Raw genomic sequence first — 20,519 nt, forward strand, 5'->3', positions numbered from 1 at the left:
CAGTGGGAGGTCAGACTGGAACTGTGGAGGAGAGCTCACTAGAATGTTGTTGGGGAAGTGTGCCCCTGAAACGGGGACATGGAACACAGCTAACTGGATGGCCTCTGCCTTGTTTCACACCTGTGTAATTGGAACTTTGTCTGCACAATTCCGCGCCCCCGAAACTGTTTCACTCTTAATCCAGTCTCTGGACAATCCTCTTGCTTCACCCCGAGTTTTGGCTGACAGCAGCGAACCACTTCCATAGCAATAAACTTTCTCTTCAGACTCAAAAAAGGAAAGCTCCTGCTGTGCTATAGGTGGGTCCCTGCTCTTGTCCACTTGCCCACTCCACACACACAGGTGTCCCCAGGACACACCAAGATCGGGGCCAAGCCTGGGGGCTTCTGCCTGGGCTCTGTGGATGAAGAACAAGGCTCCGGTAGATGAAGGAGCCTGGGGAGCCCCGGCCCCCGGGGCCTGATGTTTACCTGGCCACCTCCCCCTGGCTCTGATGCAACCCGCAGGCTCTGGTTACGTGAGGGTGAGGGTGGCAGCTGCAGCTTGGCCCCTGCGCTAGGAGGGGGTAGGGGAATGGGACTGGACGGGACAGGACAAGGACCCGGATGACACTGACTTACCTGGCCCACACAAAGCCCCTCCCCCACACCCACAGAGGTTGCCTGCTGCCCTGGACCCTCTTGATCCCATCTTTTTAGTATCCCTGGAGGAACAGTCAAGTCATCACCTCTGGCTATTGAGGGAACTGTGTATCCAGCACTTGTTGGAATGAAGCATGAAGAGGTCTGACAGCAAGGACTCTTTGTTTGCTGGGCCTTTGTTCCGATTTTTTTTTTTTCAGAGCCTCCTGTAAGACTTCAAAAGTACTTATGTAATAATAACCCTGAGCCTGGTGTGATGACCAAAGCCTTTAATTCCAGTATGAAGAAGGCAGGCAGATGGATCTCTGAATTTCAGGCCAGCCTGGTCTACAGAGTAAGTTCCAGGACAGCCAGGACTACAGGGAGAAACCTTGTCAAACAACAAAAACCAAACAAACAAAAAAGGAATAACCCTCAAGTTCTGATCCTCCTGCCTCTACCTGCCATGCGCTGGGATAACAGGTGTGTGGCAGCTTGCCTGGCTGTTTGAGACAGGATCTTACTCTGCCTGTCTGCTTGACTTCCACCTAGCAGCAGTGCTGTGATGGGCATGAACCATTACATGCAGTGGAAGAGCTGAAGGCTTTCCAAGGGCCACCTCTCCTGGGGTTAGAAACCTCCTCCCCTTTGCAGGGTTTGCTTGTGTGATTGCTGGCTGGCATTTCACCTCTCTGAGCCTCTGTGAGTGGAAAAGGTAGAGACAAAAGCCACAGGTTCTGGGGGGACCACCCCTAGTGTCCTTCACGTTCTGACAATCTCCACCCCATACTTCACCCACCCCAGCACTGGGATGTGTACATCAAACTCTATGTCCTCCGCTCTGCCTCCGGCCCAGGCCCAATGTGGTTGGATCTCTTCAAGGCTCGCAGACCCCACAGACAGTCTGAAGCGCAGGCAGAGCTGTCTGGGGCACATACAGGTTTGTTCCTAGTTTGGGAGGGTTTCCAGGAGGTTAGGAGCAGAGAAAGCAGGAAATAAAAGATGGCCTTGGGCTAGGTAGGGGAGCGGAGGGAGGTGACTCAGAGGAGAAGCGGACATCCTGTTTTCGTACGTTCCATTCTCAGCACCCACGGTCGGCCCCTCACAACTCCAGCTCCAGGGGATCCAGCACCCTCTTCTGGCCTCCGTGGACACCTGCACGCCCACACACAACTAAAAATACAATCTTTTTAAGATGTAAAAAGCCTTATTTGCACTTTAGAGCTGACATATTTTTCAAAAGCTGGCAACAGTGGGCCTGGTGGTGCTGGCTGTGACCCCAGAAGTAAGGTGGCTGAGGCAGAGAATTCATGACCCGCCTACGCAGGCAGAACCTGTCTAACCCCTCAGGGGTTAGGGTGCTATCTGCCAAGCCAATGACCCAGAGTTTGATCCTGTGGTGGAAGGACTCCCCAAGTTGTCCTCTGACACAGATCTGGAAGGGCCTATGCTTCCTTCAGGTCAGATCTCTTTCCAGTTACCCTACTCAGTGGGTGGGGGCCAGAAAGGTCACCACCTGGCTGGTTAGTTAGTTGGGGAGGAGGGAAGGCTGTGAGCCCTGGTTGAGGCCTTGCTGAGTGACTCAGTCCTTCGGAAGGTCAGTTCTTTCCTGAAGGACCAGGAGCCTCTGGCTGGTGTGTAAGTAGGCAGGGCTGTGCACCAGAACCATGCTCTGTCCTTGTGGGGGGAATACAAATAACATGTAAATTAGCCATGGCCCAGGCAGGCCTGCACAACAGGTGCTGAGGTGGGTGCAGGCTGTTCTGACACCTCTGAAAGGTGCCAGCTGAGATGACTGTTCCCTAATGCCCAGAGCACCGCGTTGCTTCAGTGGCTGGATCCAGAGGTACATCTCATGTTTATTATTTATTCATATATATCTATGGATGTATATTTGTGCTTGGCTTTTTTATTGTGGGTCTGGTGGTCAGACTCTAGTCCCCAGACTTGTGAGGCAAGCATTTGCTGGCTAAGCCATCGCTCCAGGTCCTAGCATGTGTAACTGGCACAGGGCTTCTGTCTGGCACACAGCTGGGTTTGGTGAACAATTCCTGTACATGGGATCAGCTGAGGTCTTTTGGGGGGGGGTGTGCAGCAGACTTTATTGATGGTATTTAAGAGTAGGGAGGGCTCTAGAGGCCCCTCCTGTTGTTATGGGGTCTGGGAGGGAAATTGTGGGGAGATGCTCAGTGTTGGGACAGGGATTCCTCAGCAACCGAGGGCCTCTCTTGCTCTCAGTGTCTTTGCTGGGTGGGTGGTCTAGGGTTTCTTACTCCTTGGAGGTGATTCGGGCCATGAGGTCCACCCCCATTTCAGCTGAGGCCTAAGCAGAGCCAATACTGCTCTCCCCCAGTCAACTGCTCCAATGACTTTGGCAACATTTTTTTGTTTGGCAGACATTTTGAAGTTTGTGGTGTGTGTGTGTAATTCTGGAGACACAAACCAGGACCCAGTGTAGGCCAGGCAAACACCCTGCCCCATGATGGTCTACAAGATGGAAACTATTGGCCAAGCCAGGGTCTTAGGCCTGGCCCTGAATGGAAGTCGGTGGTGTTTTTCCAGCAGCTCCTGTGTGTTCACCTCACGCGCAGAGAAGGGAAGCACCTGGCAATGCGTCACACAAGGCAGGGACAGGGCTGCAGCCGTGACATGAAGTAGGTTATGTGACCCCAGCATGGAAGGAGACAACTTCTGCATATTCAGTGCACAAAGAATGTGAGTGCTACTGAAACAGTGACCCTAATTTATGACCAAGGGGGACAATTATGGCTGAACCAGTAGACAGCAGGCACTGGCCACCTTGCTAGGTCTTCAGTTCTTGTTGAGTCCTTAATGTGGTGTCCAAGGAACGTCTTCTGCCAGGACTGGGAGACAGGGGAGCTAGGGGCAGAAGGCCAGAATGAGACTCCAGTGCCTGCGGCAAGAGCAGTACCTGGGCTGGCCGTCTTACCACCAAGCCAGCTTCTGCTTACATAAAATGTGACTGTGTTGGGGGTCTTGGGACCACATAGTCAAAGAGGATCTGACCTCAAGAAGAGCAGTTTTGGAAGACAATCCCAGGGAGGTAAAGAAGTCTGGGATGGGGGGAGCCCAGGATACCATTAGGTGTGCAGTGGAGGAAACAGACTCAGGGAGGGTTGCCCTTGAGCATGTCCGGGCATGGGCTGGGCTAGGGTTACGGAATGCACCCAAGGCTGACAGTATCACAGTGTACACACCTGGGAGCCCTTCTAGCATAAGAGTCTTCCCAGATGCCCTACGGGACTCCCGAGTGAAGAACTGCTCACCTCGTGTTGGGGTGACAGTTAATGAGTGCTCCGAAAGCCGACAAGCTGCCACCCTCAGTAAACACCCACTGAGGTGCCCAGGAAGGGCCTGAGACCCAAGGAACTTGAGGAACACTTACTGTATAAGCGTGGTGCCTAATCAATGCCCGATGACCCAGTCACCCCATCAACCCTTTCTACACTGCCCAGGAAGTATATCTGCTACCTCTGGGCTCTACACAGTAAGCCAGTCTCCACTCAGCCCCTGGGTATCAGCCACAAAGGATGCTCTGCACCAGTGAGACCCATGGATGAGTACCTTTCCTTGAGTGGTGTGAGACCTTGCCCTCACCCAGGCCCCCACGCACAGCAACAGGCAAAGCCAGAGGACACACCCAGCTGTGCACAGCCAGAAGCACCAGCCTGGCCGGTTTATAGTACTGTAAAGTGGCAGGATTTTGAATGTTTCTCTTACATAGATAACAGCTGTCACACCCGTCACATGTACACCCGTCACATGTAGGCTCAGCATGTGGATGAACCGTGAGCCATGAGGAAAAGGTCGAAGACCAGAGAAGTGGGTGTAGCCCCGAGGTCACACAACAGCTGAGCGGCCAGGTACAGAGGGCAGGCCGCAGCCAAAAGGAAGATGAGGCAGCAGAGGAGCGAACAGCGGCAACTCAGAGTGGGAGCCTCTAAGCCAACCCCCCAAACCATCCCGGAAGACCAGCTAGGAAACCCAACGGTTAGTCAGCAGGTCCCTGTAGGGACTCAAAGAAATGGGTTAGTTCAGTGGCCTCTACACTGACCTGGGTGGGGAAGCCAATGGCCCTGAGTCTTCCAGGGTCAGGGTCAAGCCAGGGAAGGAGGAGGGGATAGAGTCTCCTGGCTGGAACAAAATATGCAAATGTATGAGAATGCTGCCACAGGCCAGGAGGCTGCTCAGGAGTTGGCTAGAGGCTGGAGTCGCACCTTGGTCCCCACAAGACCCATGGCCTGAGCTCTTGGGTCTGCTGTAAGGGTGGGATCAACGCTCACTTCAGAGGCCAGGCAGGCTGTCTGGGCAGATTGGGTGTGACACAGACTCAGCAGGGTGAGGGGTCTTCAGCACTTTGTGCTGCTGCTCTTCCCCCAGCGGCAGACAGGTCAAAGGCTGGCTGAGGCTGGTGCAGGCCAGCTATGTTTATTGAGTTACAGGCAACACAAAAGGTGCTTTCCACTGCACTGGGCTTGTCAGCTGAAAGCCTCTCAGCTGGAGAAATCATGGGGGGTGCAGGGTGGAGAAGCCAGCTCCAGTCAACCTCAGCCTCCCAACTAAATCCCTCCTCTTGCTCCTTCTATGGGCCCAGAGTGCCAGTCTCAGAGAGGTCCCTTACTCTGCTCACGATCTTGGGGATACCAGGAGGCTGCTCCTTGTCACCCACACTTCCTCTGAACTGTGTCTCCGAGTCACTGTCCCTGTGATCCTGGTACCATTGTGTCCCTCACATCAGCTGGGTTACAGAATATGGGTGCCACAGCTGTCAAAGGCCACCAGGACAGCTCACTGGTTAGGGTGAGGTGAGGGCAGGGGGCCAGGGCTACCTGTGGCCCTGGGCGCTGGTGTTCATGTGGTCCCGGATACTGATGGCCTGTTTGAGCAGGCCTTCCACACTACGGAAGTACACGCTGCTGTCCACCAAACTCTTCACAGCACTGAAACAGAAGGGAGTGAGGGTCAGTTCCTATCCTGGCAACGGCAGCAGCCTAGGAGCCCTCAGGAAGGGGTTGCAGAGGTGAGCTCAACCTTCCAACACTGTGTGTGACTTAACTAACAAGAGGTTTCATGTCTGTAGAGAAACCCTCCTCCTGTCTGCCTGAGACACCTCATCCCGCTCAGGCTCAGCGACTGCCTTGGGTGCAGCTTCTCTGGGATGAAACTGCTCTTACTCTGCTATTTATAACACAGCTACTGGGAAACGCTGCTTTTATGACTTAAAGTGTACAGAGCAGGCAAGCTTGTTCTTGCATGCCTTCCCAGGACTGGGAGGCTGAGGCTGGAGGATCCTCAGTTTGAAGCCAGCCTGGGCTGTACAGCGAGACCCTATCTCAAAATTATACAAATCCCTTAAAACAATTATTTATGGAGGTAATGCATCTCCAGAGGTTCCCACGGAGGTCAGAGGTCACCCTGCAGGAGTCAGTTCTCTTCTTCCACAATGTGGGCTCTGGGAAATAAACAGTTATCAGGCTTGATGCAGGTCCCCCTCTGGCCATCTCACTGGCCAGCAACCCTTCCTGTAAGGGGCAGAAGCGACCCGTGTTAAGGGGCTTATTACTCTTATGTCCAGAAAACCCAAAGAATTGCGCAAATGAGGGCATTGATTCCCTGTTAAAAGCCTGTGAGAGGATCACGCAATCAACAGTGTGCATACATCAAAAGCAACTTGCCAGGCAGTGGTGGTGCACACCTTTAATCCCAGCACTTGTTTAATCCCAGCACTTGGGAGGCAGAGGCAGGCGGATTTTTGAGTTCGAGGCCAGCTTGGTCTACAGAGTGAGTTCCAGGACAGGACTACACAGAGAAACCCTGTCTCGAAAAACCAAAACCAAAACCAAAACCAAAAAAAAAAAAAAAAAAAAAAAAACCAAACAAACAAAAAAACAAAACAAAAAAAACCCCCCAAAAACAGAACAAGCAGCAACTGGCTATCTGAATCTACACTGTAAGTGAGATCTAAGTGCTTCAAGAAGCAGGGAGATCCAGAGTGAGCCGGTGTGCCCGGACCAGACAGGAAGACTGGACACAGTACTGGTAGCTCAAAAGGAGAGCTGGCCTGCTGCTTGGACCTAAGAGTACACAGAAGAGCCAGGTGTAGTGGCACACTCTTTTAATTCTAGCACTTGGGAGACAGAGGCAGGAGGATCTCTGTGAGTTTGAGGCCAGCCTGGTCTACATAGTGAATTCCAGGATAGCCAGGACTACACAGAGATCCTGTTTCAAACAAAACAGAACAAAACAAAACAAAAATATGCAGAGAGGAAGATGGAGTCCTGTATATTTCACAAGCTCAGGCTTTTGGATATAGCCAGTGTGCACAGCACAGATTTGAGACCACACTCATTGAACCAAACAGGAGTGGGGCAGAGATATGATCAAGGTTACAGTAAAAACCCTCGCCACCAAGGCTGATGACCTGAGCTCAATGCCTGGAATGCACAGAGTGGGAGGAGAGAACAGATTCCTGTGAGTTGTCCTGACTTCCATACATGTACCATGGCACAAGTGCACACCCGACACCCTCACAAGACATACACACACACTAACTGTTGGATAAAATCCACAAGTGAGTCAGTCATGTGCAGAATGAAGTGCATAACACACACACACACATACAAACTGGTGGATAAAATACACGAGTGAGTCATGTGCAGAACGGTCTCAGCTCCTTGGGAGATCAAGCAGAACTGCGTAGGCCTGGGTCCTCAAGGTCAGCCTGGGTATACAAGACCCGATGCAGACACAGCAGGACGGGCACTTAGCACCTGCTGCCTGGGCTCTGCACCAGAGGGCACAGCACTGGGCAGCAGGCAACCTGACTCTGCCTAACTGTGGTCCGGCCTGCAGCTCTGTGCTCAGCTGGGAGTGAGCTGGTTTTCTGTGTCTGTGTGCTTATGTGAGTGAATGCGTGTGGGCGGGAGGTTGCATGTGCGTGCATACCTATGAGACCGTGCGTGCGGAGGCCCGAGGCCGATGCTGGCCTCTTCATCAGTTGCTTTCCACCTCACTTTTCACACAAGCATCCTATCAACCGAGCCCTAGGCCCTAATTTGAGGCAAGAGTCTCTCACTGAACTAGGAGCTCACCAACAGGACTAGCTCTCTAGAGGAGCTAGTCCAGGCATTCTGCTGACTCCACCTCCTCACGGCTAGAATTACAGGTGCACACCGACTGTCAACATGAGTTCTTCAGATAGAGTTTGTGCAGAAGTACTTTATCTAGTGAGCCATCCACCACCCACCCCAAGCCAGAGGCAAACAGTCACGTCCCCAAACTCCCCAAGAACAACTGTGAGGGACCCATCAGAGGTGTCACGGTTGTACTGAAATGAAGGTTGGGGATTGGGAATCCGTTATCACTGCCCTGTGACAGATATGAGTCTCACCTGCAGGCATACTCCACGGTGTATATGGCGCCCTGGCTCTGCTCTTCCCATCTCTGCATATCAGCCTGCAGGGGTTTGGGGGATGTTATGAGAGACGGCTCTATGGAAGCCAGTGGTATATGATCACCCCCCACTTAACCCCAACCCGAGTCCCTTGCTCCCACCAAGCCTTCCTGAATTCCCTATCAGGAATCCTGAATTCAGGATATTGTGGTAGGAGCCTTCCTACTCCTTGCTTAGACCACAGAGCCTTTTCCTCTTGCAGCCCTCTCTCCTCTAGGGCTCTGTGTGACTAGAAGACAGCAAGGCCTTTACACTGGCTATTCCTTCTGCCTGGCACACCCTTCCCTGGGCTCTTCCCGCACCCTGCTGGTCACTAACACAGACCATACTGTCTCCTTCAAAAGACATCAAGGGCTGTCCCCACAATGTCCACCTGATTCAGCTGCTACAGTCCATCTCACCAGGTCTCAGCTTTGACTTCAGCCCCTCTGTGGACGGCACCCCACTCCTGCTCAGGAGCTGTGTGTGGACCCGGGGGAGATGCTCTGCAGGGCTGGCAGAACTCACCTTGTGCTGGACCAGCTCCGGCAGTGAGCGGCGCACGTGTTCCTGTAGCCGGTACAGCGCCACTGATGGCTCGTTGGCAAGGACATAAACACTCTCGGTGAACTTGTCTGTGACTGTGTTTGACACGGTGGAAGTGGGAATAAGTGATATGTATTAGGCCCACGTATTGATTTTATTTTGAATTATGTGTATGTATGTGGGTGCATATGCACACGAGTGAGTGTCAGCTGGAGGCTAGAAGAGCTGGAGTCAAACCAGTCTCCAGTCATCTGTAAGACTGCTAAGAACTCTTTTTAAAAAAGGGTCTAGCCCAGGCTAGACTTTAGTTTTCTGTAAGCAAGGATGACTCTGAACTCCCAATCCTCCTGCCTCCACTTCCTAAGTGCTGCAATTACAGATGTGTGACACCACACCTGGTTTATTCAGTGCTGGGTATGTAACCCAGAGTTTCATGCATGCCAGGCAAACACTCTGCCAGCTGAGGCCCGCCCACATTAGACTCCTGATTGGTCAATCTTTGAGCCCAACCAGAGAGAGGAGCTGCCAGGGTGTGCCACTGTAACTGTCATCTACGGGCCCAGGGACGGCTAGAGACAGCAAGGCCTAACTCAAGGAGGCATTAGCACACACATGAACTCACAACCTTCCCTCCTCAAACCCACTTTCAGGGGACAGTGGTGGGCAGTACTAAAGCCATTGACACCCCCCACCTCCTTTATAAATGGAGCATACTAGAGACCAGTATGGTACATCATACTAGAATCTAGTAGCTCTGGATTCCCTGTAACTCAGTGTTGACTAAGCTGTCCTTAAATCACAGCAATCCTTCTGCCTTTGCCTGCCAAGTTATGAGAAGAGAAGCATGTACCACCATATCCAGCTGACCAGAGGATAACCACAGAACCCAAAGGTATCTACAGTCCACAACCCTGTAAGGCCTCTACGCTGAGGCAGGGATGATGTGGAAGGCCACATCCCTTGCTGTGTTGGAACACTTCTGAGGCATATCTCATCACAAGCCTGCTGAGGCTGCCCTCTGCAGCATCTAAGTTCCTGTTAAGCCTTCCTGTTTCCTTTCCTCCAGAACTCACGTTCCTACCACACGTCAACTGCACAAAAACCATCATTCCAGGGTAGACTTTGACCAACGGCATTCCTAGTCAGGACGTCTCCATCCTTCCTGCCCCATCTATCAAGGATCCTGTTGCTTCCAACTGCAGTTCGTCCCCCATCCCCACCCCCTTCCTGTACTAGACAAGCTCTGACCAGCTCCAGGTGGCAGATGGCACCAACTCCTCCCATCCATCCAGGGCTCCCATCAGCCAAAAAAAAAAAAAAAAAAAAAAAAAAAAAAAGAATAACCTACTTATCTGGTCTTCAATTATTTTGCAGTGTAGGGTAACGAACCCAGAGCTTTGAACTCGCAGGTCAAAGTGCTTACTACTAAAGCTCTTCTCTCAAGACCGAATTTCAATGTATAGACCAAACTGGCCTTCAACTTCTTGCCTCTTGAGAAGACAGGATTAGAGTATTGCGCCACCAAGCCCACATACTCGTTTACGTGTTCACAGGCTAAAAAAACATTACACTAAGCAGGGACCTGGATGGATTCTGCTTTTAATTACAACTCTCAGAAGGCAGAGGAGTTTGAGACCATCTCAGTCTACATAGCCAGTTCCAATACAACTAGGGTTACATCCCGGGACCTTATCTCAGAAATAGAAAAAGAGCCTTTTCCTGCCTGGATCATTATAACATCACATCATCTCCCGGCGGGAGACACAGGCTCTCTTTTCCGCCGAGCCCCGCAGGCCAGGAGGTCTAAGGCGGCTCCCTTTGTCATGTACTTTCCCGCGCTGCCCTCTCTAGGCCCCTCCAACCCCTCGGGGTCCCGCAACACCTTTCTTTCCCTTCAGCTGCATCTCAGGTTCTTCCATCGCGAAGGCAGCTCACAGAGCCCAGACACCGGAACCGGAAGTTGGGAGGCTGGGACGTCTAACTAAACGTTCCGGATTGGGTTCTGGCGTCCTTTGCGTTGGCTCCTCTTAAGAGCCAACTCATGTTCAGACCTGAGATAGAGGGGAAGGAGGCAGTCCTAGGCGAGAGTGTGGATTAAACAACTCTCTATCCTTCCGGATACCTAGTCAAGGACTCCCTGCTGCAAGTACAGATAACTCTCAGGGACCAGGGCAGGGAAACTGTTTAAGGACGAGGTGACACTCGGTCTCTTTAAATTAGACAAGTCCCGCCCATGTGTCTCCGCCCCCGCCGGGAGAATGCTCCGCCTTCCCATCATACTTGGATCCGATTGGGGAAGACAGGTGGGGGCTGTGCGTGGGACGGGGAAGCACACGCGCAGTGAAATCCTCAGCAGGTCTAAGGCTCCTTCAGCCGTGACGAAGGACAGCGCGCGCATGCGCTGCTGTACTCATTGGGCTCAGGAAGCCACGCTCCTCCCTCCAGTCTTAAAGGGCTAGAAGCAGCTTTGGGTTTTTATTTTTTATTTTTCGGTACTTTTGCAGGACAAGGGTGCGCAGGCGCAGTGGAGTTCTCCAGTAGGAGTAGTCGTCGTGTATTGAGTTACTGCTCTGTGTCCCAGCAGAGGAAGCTAAAGGACTGAGCGTCCGATCGCTAACTTGCTCCTCACGAGATCTACTGGATCAGAAAAGTTTGTGAACAGAGCTTCCCAAGTTTTGGGACACCCAGGCTGGCAGCGTAGGGGGACAGAGGAGGCTGGAGGGAGGTGAGTGGATCTTCCACGTCGCATCTTTTGTTGAGTCCTAAGTCATTTTGAGGGACTCCCACCCAAATAATCGCAGCAGTACATTGATAAGTTTGGCATTAGTATCTCTCCATGCTGTTTTCTGATATGACCTCTCTGAGGCCTCACATCTTCACCTTATTAAGGAGGAAATAAGGCTCATCTTAGTCATAGACCAGATTTTCATAGCTTGTAAGCGATTGCAACCCAGACTGCTGCCAGAACCCTGATTTTATTGCCTTGGGTTCTAGTGTTAATTTATTAACAATGGTAATTATCTAAAGCCAGTTTTCCCAGCCTCATCATGCAAGGCTGAATATGCAGACCATGCTCTGTGTGTGTGTGTGTGTGTGTGTGACATAGGGTCTCTTTAACATAGCTATGGCTGACCAGAAATTCACTATTTAGACTAGGCTAGCCTTGAACTCAAAGGGATCTGCCTGCCTCTACCTCCCAAGTACTAGGACTAAAGGAGTGCACCATGCCCCACCTAACCAAGCTCCAGCCTGATTTACTCATTTATTTTGGGGGTAGGATGTGCTATGGACTTGGTGTGGAGGTCAGAGGACAACTTACTAGAGTCAGTTCTTTCCCTCCACTGTGTGCATTCCTGGAATCAAACTTGGGTCATCTGGCTTGGTGACAAGGCCCTTTACCAACTGAGCCATCTTGGGGACCATGAGCTTTGGCTAATTACTGTCATCTCTTCACTCAGTTTCCTCCATGGAGCCTACTCAGGTTACAGAGAAGCTCATCCCAAACCAGCAGTCCCCTGCTCCTGACCTAGAAGACCCCAGAGATGAATCCCCAGATAGCTCAGACACTGTGGTCCTCAGTCTGTTCCCCTGCACCCCAGACGCTGTGAATCCTGAAGCAGACGCCAGTGCATCCTCACTACCGGGTGAGAACCATTCTGGGCTCTGCTGAGAGACTGTCAAGTTCCAGAGCACATCTCTGCCCTCATTGCTCCTCCCCTCCCCCCCCCAGGTTATATTTATTGTTGTGTGTGTGTTAAGGGGATATATGTGTATGTTCCTGAGGGTGTGTGCATGTGTTCACATCACTGCATGTACATATGTGTGCACATGCATGGAGACCAGATATTGACATGTTCTATTCTTTAATGGCTTCTCTATCGTGTGTACATGTATTTATAAGTATACATAAAATATATATTCTTTAAAGATTTGGCAGGTATTGGTTGGCACATACCTTTAATCCCAATACTCTGGAGACAAAGGCAGGTAGCTCCTAGGAATTCAAGACCAGCCTGGTTTATATAAGGAGTTCCAGGACCACCAAGGCCTCATAGAGAGACCCTGTATTCAAAAAGGTAGTGGAGGTGGGCAGAGAGACAACTGAATTGTTTAGAGAACTTGTTCTCTCAGAGGACATGGGTTCAATTCCCAACACCCACAGAGTGGCTTATAACCATCCTAACTCTAGTTTCAATCCACAATCCTTCAGAGATCTAGTGACTTCCTCTGGCCTCCGAGGACACCAGACATAAACATGGTATACAAACACACACCCGGCAGTGGTGGCACACGCCTTTAATCCCAGCACTTAGGAGGCAGAGGCAGGTGGATTTCTGAGTTCAAGGCCAGCCTGGTCTACAGAGTGAGTTCCAGGGCAGCCAGGGCTACACAGAGAAACCCTGTCTCGAAAACAAAAACAAACAAACAAACAAAAAAAACACACATGCAAGCAAAACATATATGGTACAAACTAAGTAAATGTAAACAATTGCCTGCCTGCATGTGCACCAGTGCTTACGGGAACCAGAGGAGGGCATCTGAATCCCTGGCAATGGGTTGTAGATGTCCACAGATCAAACCGGGGCCTCTCTTAACCTCAGAGAATCATCTCAGCAAGCCCTAATTTTTTACATTACATTGCATTATTTATTTAAGATGTGTATGTGCGTGTGTATGAACATGCCGTGGCACACGTGTCGAGGGCAGAAGACAACTTTCAGGATTAGCTGTTTCCCACCCTGTGGGTCCTAGGGAGGACTACATCAGGCACTTTCACCAGCTGAGCTGTCTCTGCCTCTACCTTCTGTTCGAGGCATGGTCATGAGCTGGACCTGAAGCTGTTCAGCTAGACCGACTGGTCAGTGAGCTCTGGGACTCTGCCTGTCTTTGCCCTCCAGTGCTGAGGTTACACAGGTAAGAAGCCATGGCAGAGTTCTGTGAGTTCTAGGCCAGCCAGAATTATACAGTGTCTCAAAAACACCTTTTTTGTGTGTATACTCTGTATATGTGTGCATATACATTTTTGTATATGTGTGCATACATACATACACACACACAAACACACATACATTGTAGGCGCCGATCTGTTGTAGTAAATCTCCAACTCTAATAAGTCCATGCGAAAACACAACTCCGTTACAGTATATATCTGCCCTATCTAGGTGTATGTAACACATATAATACATATTTTAGATAAGGTCCTGAAACTTGCTCTGTAGACCACGCTGTCTTTGCCTTCTGAGTGCTGGTCTTAAAGGTGTACACCACCACTACCCAGCCTCATTTTTATTTACTTATATTCTTTAAAAAGATTTTTTTTTAAATGTGTATTGTTTTGTCTGCATGTGAGTAGCGCTTGCATGCCCAGTACCCACAAAGGCCAGAAGAGGGCATCAGATCACTGGAACTGGTGTTTACCGTAGATTGTGAGGTAACTTGTGGCCACCATGATCCAAATCCAGGTCCTCGGAAAGAACAGCCAGTGCTCTCACCGCTGAGGCACACCTCCAACATCTGTATGTGAGTACTGCAGGTGTTCACAGAGGCCAAAGGCATCAGGTACCCTAGGGCTGGAGTTACTTACAGGCAGTTGTGAGCCACCCAATACAGGTGCTAGGAACCAAATGCAGGTCCTTTGGAAGAACAGCACACACTCTTGACCAGCCCCCTTCTCTCGGTTTCTTGCTTTGGTTGTGCTGGAAGTTCAACCAGTGTCTCACATGTATCAGGCAAGTACGGAGTCACTGCAGTGTATCCATGGCACTTCCGTCCCCCACCTCCTCCTCCTCCTGTTCCTTTGCCAAAGGATTCCATTCTGTGGTCTCAACTGACCTGGGATTCACTGTGTAGCCCGGGCTGGGGATGAGGCCTGTGCCGCCAGGCCCCTTCATCTTTCCCTTCATTTAAGATTTAATTTACTGTTAATGTCTGTGTGTGAATGTGGGTGTGTGCGTGGAGATCAGAGGGGTGGTCTTCTTAAGCTCGGAACCTGCAGTGTCTGCCCAGACACCAGAGACCAAGCCCTTCCTCTTCCTGCAGGGAGTTTCTTGAAGCACTCCACAACCCTCACAAACCGGCAACGTGGGAATGAGGTCTCAGCTCTTCCAGCCACACTGGACTGTAAGTAGACCTCAAGTGGGGGTGGGGCTAGAGGATTCCTTATAAGCTCCATGGTGCTCCATGGCCCTGCACTTGGGGCAGGATGTCAGTCATTCCTGGCTACTTCCTGAATTGGAGGTCAGCCTAGATTACATGACACCCTATTACAAAAAAACAAAAAAAAAAAAAAAAAAAAAAAAAAAAAAAAAAAGACCACAAGGGAACAAGGGATTGGGGAATGTAGCTCAGTGGGTAGAGTGCTTGTAGCTCGGTAGATGGTCAGCTAGCATGCACAAAGTCCTAAGTTCTAACTCAGTCTCCTCATAACTGAGAATAGTACCACATACCTGTCATCCCAGCACTCATGAGGAACAGCAGTTTCGGGTCATCCTTGGCCACACATGCAAACATGTAGCAAGCTGCAGGCCAGCCTAGGCTACATGAGACCCTATCTCAAAACAAAATCAAAAAGAGGATGAACAGGGTAAACTGAGGCCTGGAGAGGGATGGAGTCGGTGAAGACTGCCTGTTTCTGCCCCCCAGCCCTGTCTATCCACCAGCTTGCAGCCCAAGGGGAGCTGAGCCAACTGAAGGACCATCTGCGGAAGGGTGCGTGTCCTGCTTGCACGTGCCTGTCTGATGGGGAACTAGTGCATGAGAGTGCTTGTGTGTGCTTGTATGATTTGTGTAATGTTCCCCTTCATGTGACCCCTGAGCCCCGCCCACCCCACTCATGAGAGTGTTCCATATTCCTTCCACTTGTCAGGCGACAACCTGATCAACAAACCAGATGAGCGTGGCTTCACCCCCCTCATCTGGGCCTCAGCTTTTGGAGAAATTGAGACAGTTCGCTTCCTGCTAGACTGGGTAGGTCCCTCCTGGAGACACATGGACAGGCTGGGGTCTCAGCTTCTTAAGCTGCTGCCTTGGAGATTTGCTGCCCTACTTGGGGACGCTGGGGTCTCAGGGTCCCATCACTATCCTTTCTGTCTCCCAGGGTGCTGACCCCCATGTCCTGGCCAAGGAGCGGGAGAGCGCCCTGTCGCTTGCCAGTATGGGTGGTTACACAGACATCGTGAGGTTGCTGCTTGACCGTGACGTGGACATCAACATCTATGACTGGGTGAGGCGCTGCCACCCTTGGTCTGTCATAGCCTCTTGTCTTTCATTCCTGCTCAAACATGGATGGGGTCCCTGCACGGTGCCAAGCCTGCCCTGGTTCTGGGAACACAAGGCGACTGTCTTCACACCTGATAAGAGTTCCCAGTGCAGGGGAAACAAGATACACATAAAGAGAAAGAGGAGAGCAATAATGGCTGGCTCATAGGCAGCGGAGGAAAGTCAGGGAGGGCTTCCTGGAAGAATGGCCATCTAAGAGACACGGAACAGAAAGACAGCCCAAGTGGTAGGTGGGAGGTAGGTTGAATTGGTAGCCTGAGGGCAAAGACAGGGCACTGACTTACTTTGGTTTTCACATGATTTCATCCCACAGAATGGGGGGACGCCACTGCTCTATGCTGTCCGTGGGAACCATGTGAAGTGTGTGGAGGCCTTACTGGGTGAGTGGGGGCCATGGGCCCTGCAGGAATCACGGGCTCTGAGTGTACACCAGAAGAGGCAGGGTAGTGTAAGGGAGTTGGATCCCGTCAGCCATGATGAACCTCCTTTTTTTGTTTTTTCCAGACAGGGTTTCTCTGTGTAGCCCTGGCTGTCCTGGAACTCACTCTGTAGACCAGGCTGGCCTCGAACTCAGAAATCTGCCTGCCTCTGCCTCCCAAGTGCTAGGATTAAAAGCGTGCGCACCACTGCCCGGCATCATGATGAACCTCCTACCCTCCATGCTTCAGAGACTCTAAACCCTGTTCTTTGGGTAGGAGAGTACTGAAGTCTGGCCACTGTCCTGTGTCACATGGACAAAGGGCAGACCTATAGTTGTACCAGGGATGGGGGTGGGGAGTGGAGAGTCACTCCAGCCTTCAGTCCCCAGGCCCTGTCATGGGCTTCTGACCCTGAGTGCCTGTTTCTCTTCACAGCTCGGGGTGCTGATCTTACCACAGAGGCCGACTCTGGCTACACCCCAATGGACCTCGCAGTAGCCCTGGGATACCGCAAAGGTGGGCTTGGGATACTATAGTGGGCTGAGAGGCTGTGGATAGGGTGGCTGCAGAGGGGCACACAGGGTGTTCCCCATCGGTGCCAGATCCTGGTGGTAAACATGGCCCTTAGCACCCAGGCAGGCTGCATCTCCGCATCCTGGCTCTTGGGCTGCAGCAGAGACACCAGTGCATGTTGAGGGTAGAAGCTACCCTGCTGGGGGTGGGGGGGCACAGACACTCAGAGACACTCTAGGGGGGGCAGAGACACTCTGGAGGGGGGACACAGACACTCAAGAGACACTCTGACAGGGGGGACACAGACACTCAGAGACACTCTCGTGGGGGGACACAGACACTCAAGAGACACTCTGGAGGGGGGACACAGACACTCAGAGACACTCTAGGGGGTCACAGATATTCAGAGACACTCTGGAGGGGGACACAGACACTCAGAGACACTCTAGGTGGGGCACAGATACTCAGAGACACTCTGGAGGGGGGACACAGACACTCAAGAGACACTCTGGAGGGGGGGACACAGACACTCAAGAGACACTCTGGAGGGAGGACACAGACACTCAAGAGACACTCTGGAGGGGGGACACAGACACTCAGAGACACTCTGGAGGGGGGGACACAGACACTCAAGAGACACTCTGGAAGGGGGAAACAGACACTCAAGAGACACTCTGGAGGGGGGACACAGACACTCAAGAGACACTCTGGGGGGCACAGATACTCAGAGATACTCTGGAGGGGGGGACACAAACACTCAGAGATGCTCTGGGGCGGGGGCACAGACACTCAAGTGATACCCAGGCCCCAGCCCGGCCCCGCCCCCAAGGTGGGTGTGGGTCTTAGTCATCACCTCTATATCCACACAGCTTTCTTTCCTCCTGGTGGGATGAGCATTCCAGACTTCTGTCTCTGTTGCTATAACAGAGTACCACAGATAGGTGATTTTTCTTTTAAAGTTTTATTTGGACTCATGGTTCTGGAGGCAGGGAAAGCTACCATTCGGAGGGTGGCTGGGATGCAGCGAGTGGAGGGGAGACAGGCAAACCTTGCCTTAAAGCAACCTCAAGGTAGGGAAGGGCCCAGCAAGAGCAGAAAAGCACTCGGCTGAACGGTTTCCTTGCTCATGGCCTCTTTCTTACATCTGAGGCCATCTGAGCATCTTCTTCAGTCTCCTCACCCCGGCTCACACCTCCTCCCACCTCCTCCCACAGTGCAACAGGTGATGGAGAGCCACATCCTCAAACTGTTCCAGAGTACCCTGGGGCCTGCGGACCCCGAGTGAAGACAGCCTGTTGGGAACCCAGGCTCTCAGGGACAAACCAGTCAGCCCACAACTGGCTTGAAAGGCAGCTCCTGGACAGTGGTGGGATGGGCCCTCCGCAACCGGAACCAATAAATCTGTGCAGAACTTGAAGGGCCTCTGGGTGCCTCCCAGGCGGGCTTCCTGGAGGACACGGCCGACACTTGTCACCCTGCCTTCTCACCCAGCACTCGCAGGTGGTAGATAACTACACGGCCAAAAAAGTCGGTGGTGTCCTCAAAAGTCAGCTTCAGCCGGTCCACTTCCGTGGTGGGGATGGAGAAGGTGTGACTTCTTTCAGTCAAGGAAATAGTGGCTTTCTCTCTGACCCCTCAGGCCCCACCTTCCCAGTCCGGAGACTGCTGACTCTTGATGCCTCAGACCCAGCAAGAACACCTTCTTTTCTTTCTTTTTTTTTAAAATATGAAGTCTCAGGTAGCCCAGGCTTGCCTCAAACTGTAGTTTAGGATGACCTTGAACTTCTGGTCTTCCTGCTTCCACCTCTAGGGCACTAAAGCACCTAGCAATGGTTCCTACGCAAGTGTAGGAGGCCACAGCTGTTATTCAGGGCCTGGTCACGTGTCCAGCCTGGACTGGCATTCTAGATCCTTCTGTCCCAGCCTCCCCAGTGCCTGTACCACCACACTCAAAGATCCGAAGCGTGTGGAAAACCAGGTCCCTCCCACCACAGGACAGGCAGGATATCTGAAGGGCGTTGGTGTTCTCCGGGTACAAGTCTACAATCTTGCCGAGGGCCGCCCCGCCCCGGGAACCTGCAGTGCAGAAATGGCAGCTAAGAATCCAGAGGACCCCGTGACACCCCACCTCTCACAGCCTTTCAGTACCTTCCAGGCGGCTGTGGCGACTGGAGAAGCCACCCTGAAACTGCACCTGCAGCTGTGTGATCTGAACACACTGGGGAAACTCGAGTGACACCCACTGGGAGGGGCCCTGGAAGCAGATGGATAAACTGAGGCACTTGGTAACTACATGGTTATCCTATGGTGTTCTGCTCAGCCTTCAAGTGTCGCTGCCTCGGCCAGCACAGGAAGGGTATGAGCATGCCGTGCTTTCTAGGTCTCCCCAAAGTTCTCAAGGCACCCTGCAACCCTGCATCTGCTTCCCGCTCGGAATGGAGGGTGTAGAAGCACCCCACCTGGTCAGAGTTCCAGCACGTCTCTTCATCCTGGTCAAAGAGATGTTTCTTCCCAAACTGCCGGCTGTTGCGATTAAGCACAGAACTGACTCTGCAGGACAGGAGCAGGGTTAGGGGCCTCAACACTACTGCCTTTCACGGGTGCGCCACCCACCAGGCCGGCCAGCCCCACCCCCAAGAAACTTTGCCACCAACAGCCAGGAACTTGACCACCAGACCGCACCCCTAGCCAGGAACATAAACACCAGGTCTCCCTCCCAGCCAGGGCACAGGGGCACCAGGTAACACCCAAGCCAGGGAACACGATCATCAGACCGTGCCCCTACCCAGGAAACACACCATCAGTCTGCGCCCTAAACCTGGGGACTCTACCATCTGGCTCCGCCTCCAGCCTGCTCCAGGCTCCTTGATCCTGAACCCCACAGCTCAGTTCTCAGTTCCTCCACCCCCGCGCCTAGATCTACACTCCCTGACTCTCACCTGCTCACGGTCTCGGGACAAACTAAAGACTGGGTCATCTCCGTTCCACGATGCCTCGCCCAGCGCGGAGCGCCAGTTCGAAGCCTGGCGCTGCCACTCCCAACTTGACCCAGGGGCCAGCCCCTCTACCCCCGGACACCCCTTATGTGACAAGGCGGGCGATCTGGGAACTGGAGGGAGACAAAAGTAGCTTCCTAAACCAGCCGAGACGGATCCGCGAACCCGGAACCGCGTGCAGGCAGCGCACGCGCAGTGCAACACGGACGCCGTCCCGTTCCCGGGGTTGGGGCGGGGTTTATGGCACCGCCCCTTCGTCTCTTAAAGGGCCCGCACCCTACTGTTTCTGGTTCCGTGGAGCTGGAGGGAAAATGCCGACTACACACCTCGTGGTTACAAAATGTTCTCACAGCCTTCCTGTGATCATAACTGCCTGCAGAAGGCCTCGCTCGCCGTAGATGCACCTTGGGAGCCCTGCATCCCATTGCTCTCCTAAGAGGGCAGAGTAAACGTTGAAGGGGCCGTGCTTCTGGGAGCATCAGTCATTCCCAGCCCGTGCGTCCTGCTCAGACCCCCAAATCCAGTTTCTCCTGCAGGGCTTATGTTGCATACTAACAAGGACAATTTCGCAGATATGCATAATATATTTTTTTTGAGACAGGGTCTCGTGTAGACTTGGCTGCCTGGAACTTGCAGCGCAGGTAATGGCCACCTCGACTCCCAGAGATCCTCCTGTCTCTGCCTCCTGAGCCCT

The 20,519-nt window shown here is 52.4% G+C and overlaps 3 protein-coding genes across 5 annotated transcripts; 1 reads left to right on the forward strand and 2 right to left on the reverse strand.

Moving 5' to 3' along the window:
- Nucleotides 1–895: 895 nt before the first annotated feature.
- On the reverse strand, nucleotides 896–10,770 carry Borcs8 (BLOC-1 related complex subunit 8). 2 transcript variants are annotated; one of them, XM_076914339.1, is made up of 6 exons: nucleotides 10,502–10,770; nucleotides 8,602–8,714; nucleotides 8,032–8,096; nucleotides 5,471–5,581; nucleotides 4,696–4,775; nucleotides 896–1,775 (listed from the first exon to the last, which is right to left on the reverse strand). In XM_076914339.1, the coding sequence occupies exons 1-5, from the start codon at nucleotides 10,536–10,538 to the stop codon at nucleotides 4,739–4,741; spliced, it is 363 nt and encodes a 120-aa protein (XP_076770454.1). In that variant the 5' UTR covers nucleotides 10,539–10,770; the 3' UTR covers nucleotides 896–1,775; nucleotides 4,696–4,738. The 2 variants fall into 2 exon arrangements, with proteins under 2 accessions (XP_076770454.1, XP_034376063.1); XM_034520172.2 differs by having other exon boundaries at nucleotides 896–3,500.
- Nucleotides 10,771–10,788: 18 nt separating this feature from the next.
- Nucleotides 10,789–18,246, forward strand: Rfxank (regulatory factor X associated ankyrin containing protein). Of its 2 annotated transcripts, XM_034520169.2 has the most exons (10): nucleotides 10,789–10,922; nucleotides 11,124–11,344; nucleotides 12,078–12,263; nucleotides 14,659–14,739; nucleotides 15,262–15,327; nucleotides 15,485–15,585; nucleotides 15,716–15,841; nucleotides 16,211–16,277; nucleotides 16,752–16,832; nucleotides 18,044–18,246. In XM_034520169.2, exons 3-10 carry the CDS (start codon nucleotides 12,086–12,088, stop codon nucleotides 18,112–18,114), a joined length of 771 nt encoding a protein of 256 aa, XP_034376060.1. In that variant the 5' UTR covers nucleotides 10,789–10,922; nucleotides 11,124–11,344; nucleotides 12,078–12,085; the 3' UTR covers nucleotides 18,115–18,246. The 2 variants fall into 2 exon arrangements, with proteins under 2 accessions (XP_034376060.1, XP_076770452.1); XM_076914337.1 differs by lacking the exons at nucleotides 10,789–10,922; nucleotides 15,262–15,327 and having other exon boundaries at nucleotides 11,028–11,344.
- Nucleotides 17,772–20,036, reverse strand: Nr2c2ap (nuclear receptor 2C2 associated protein). The gene is made up of 5 exons (XM_076914338.1): nucleotides 19,769–20,036; nucleotides 19,289–19,379; nucleotides 18,978–19,083; nucleotides 18,837–18,905; nucleotides 17,772–18,418 (listed from the first exon to the last, which is right to left on the reverse strand). Exons 1-5 carry the CDS (start codon nucleotides 19,804–19,806, stop codon nucleotides 18,300–18,302), a joined length of 423 nt encoding a protein of 140 aa, XP_076770453.1. The 5' UTR covers nucleotides 19,807–20,036; the 3' UTR covers nucleotides 17,772–18,299.
- Nucleotides 20,037–20,519: the final 483 nt, after the last annotated feature.

This window comes from Arvicanthis niloticus, chromosome 16, assembly GCF_011762505.2.
Source record: "Arvicanthis niloticus isolate mArvNil1 chromosome 16, mArvNil1.pat.X, whole genome shotgun sequence".
Lineage (NCBI taxonomy): Eukaryota > Metazoa > Chordata > Mammalia > Rodentia > Muridae > Arvicanthis > Arvicanthis niloticus.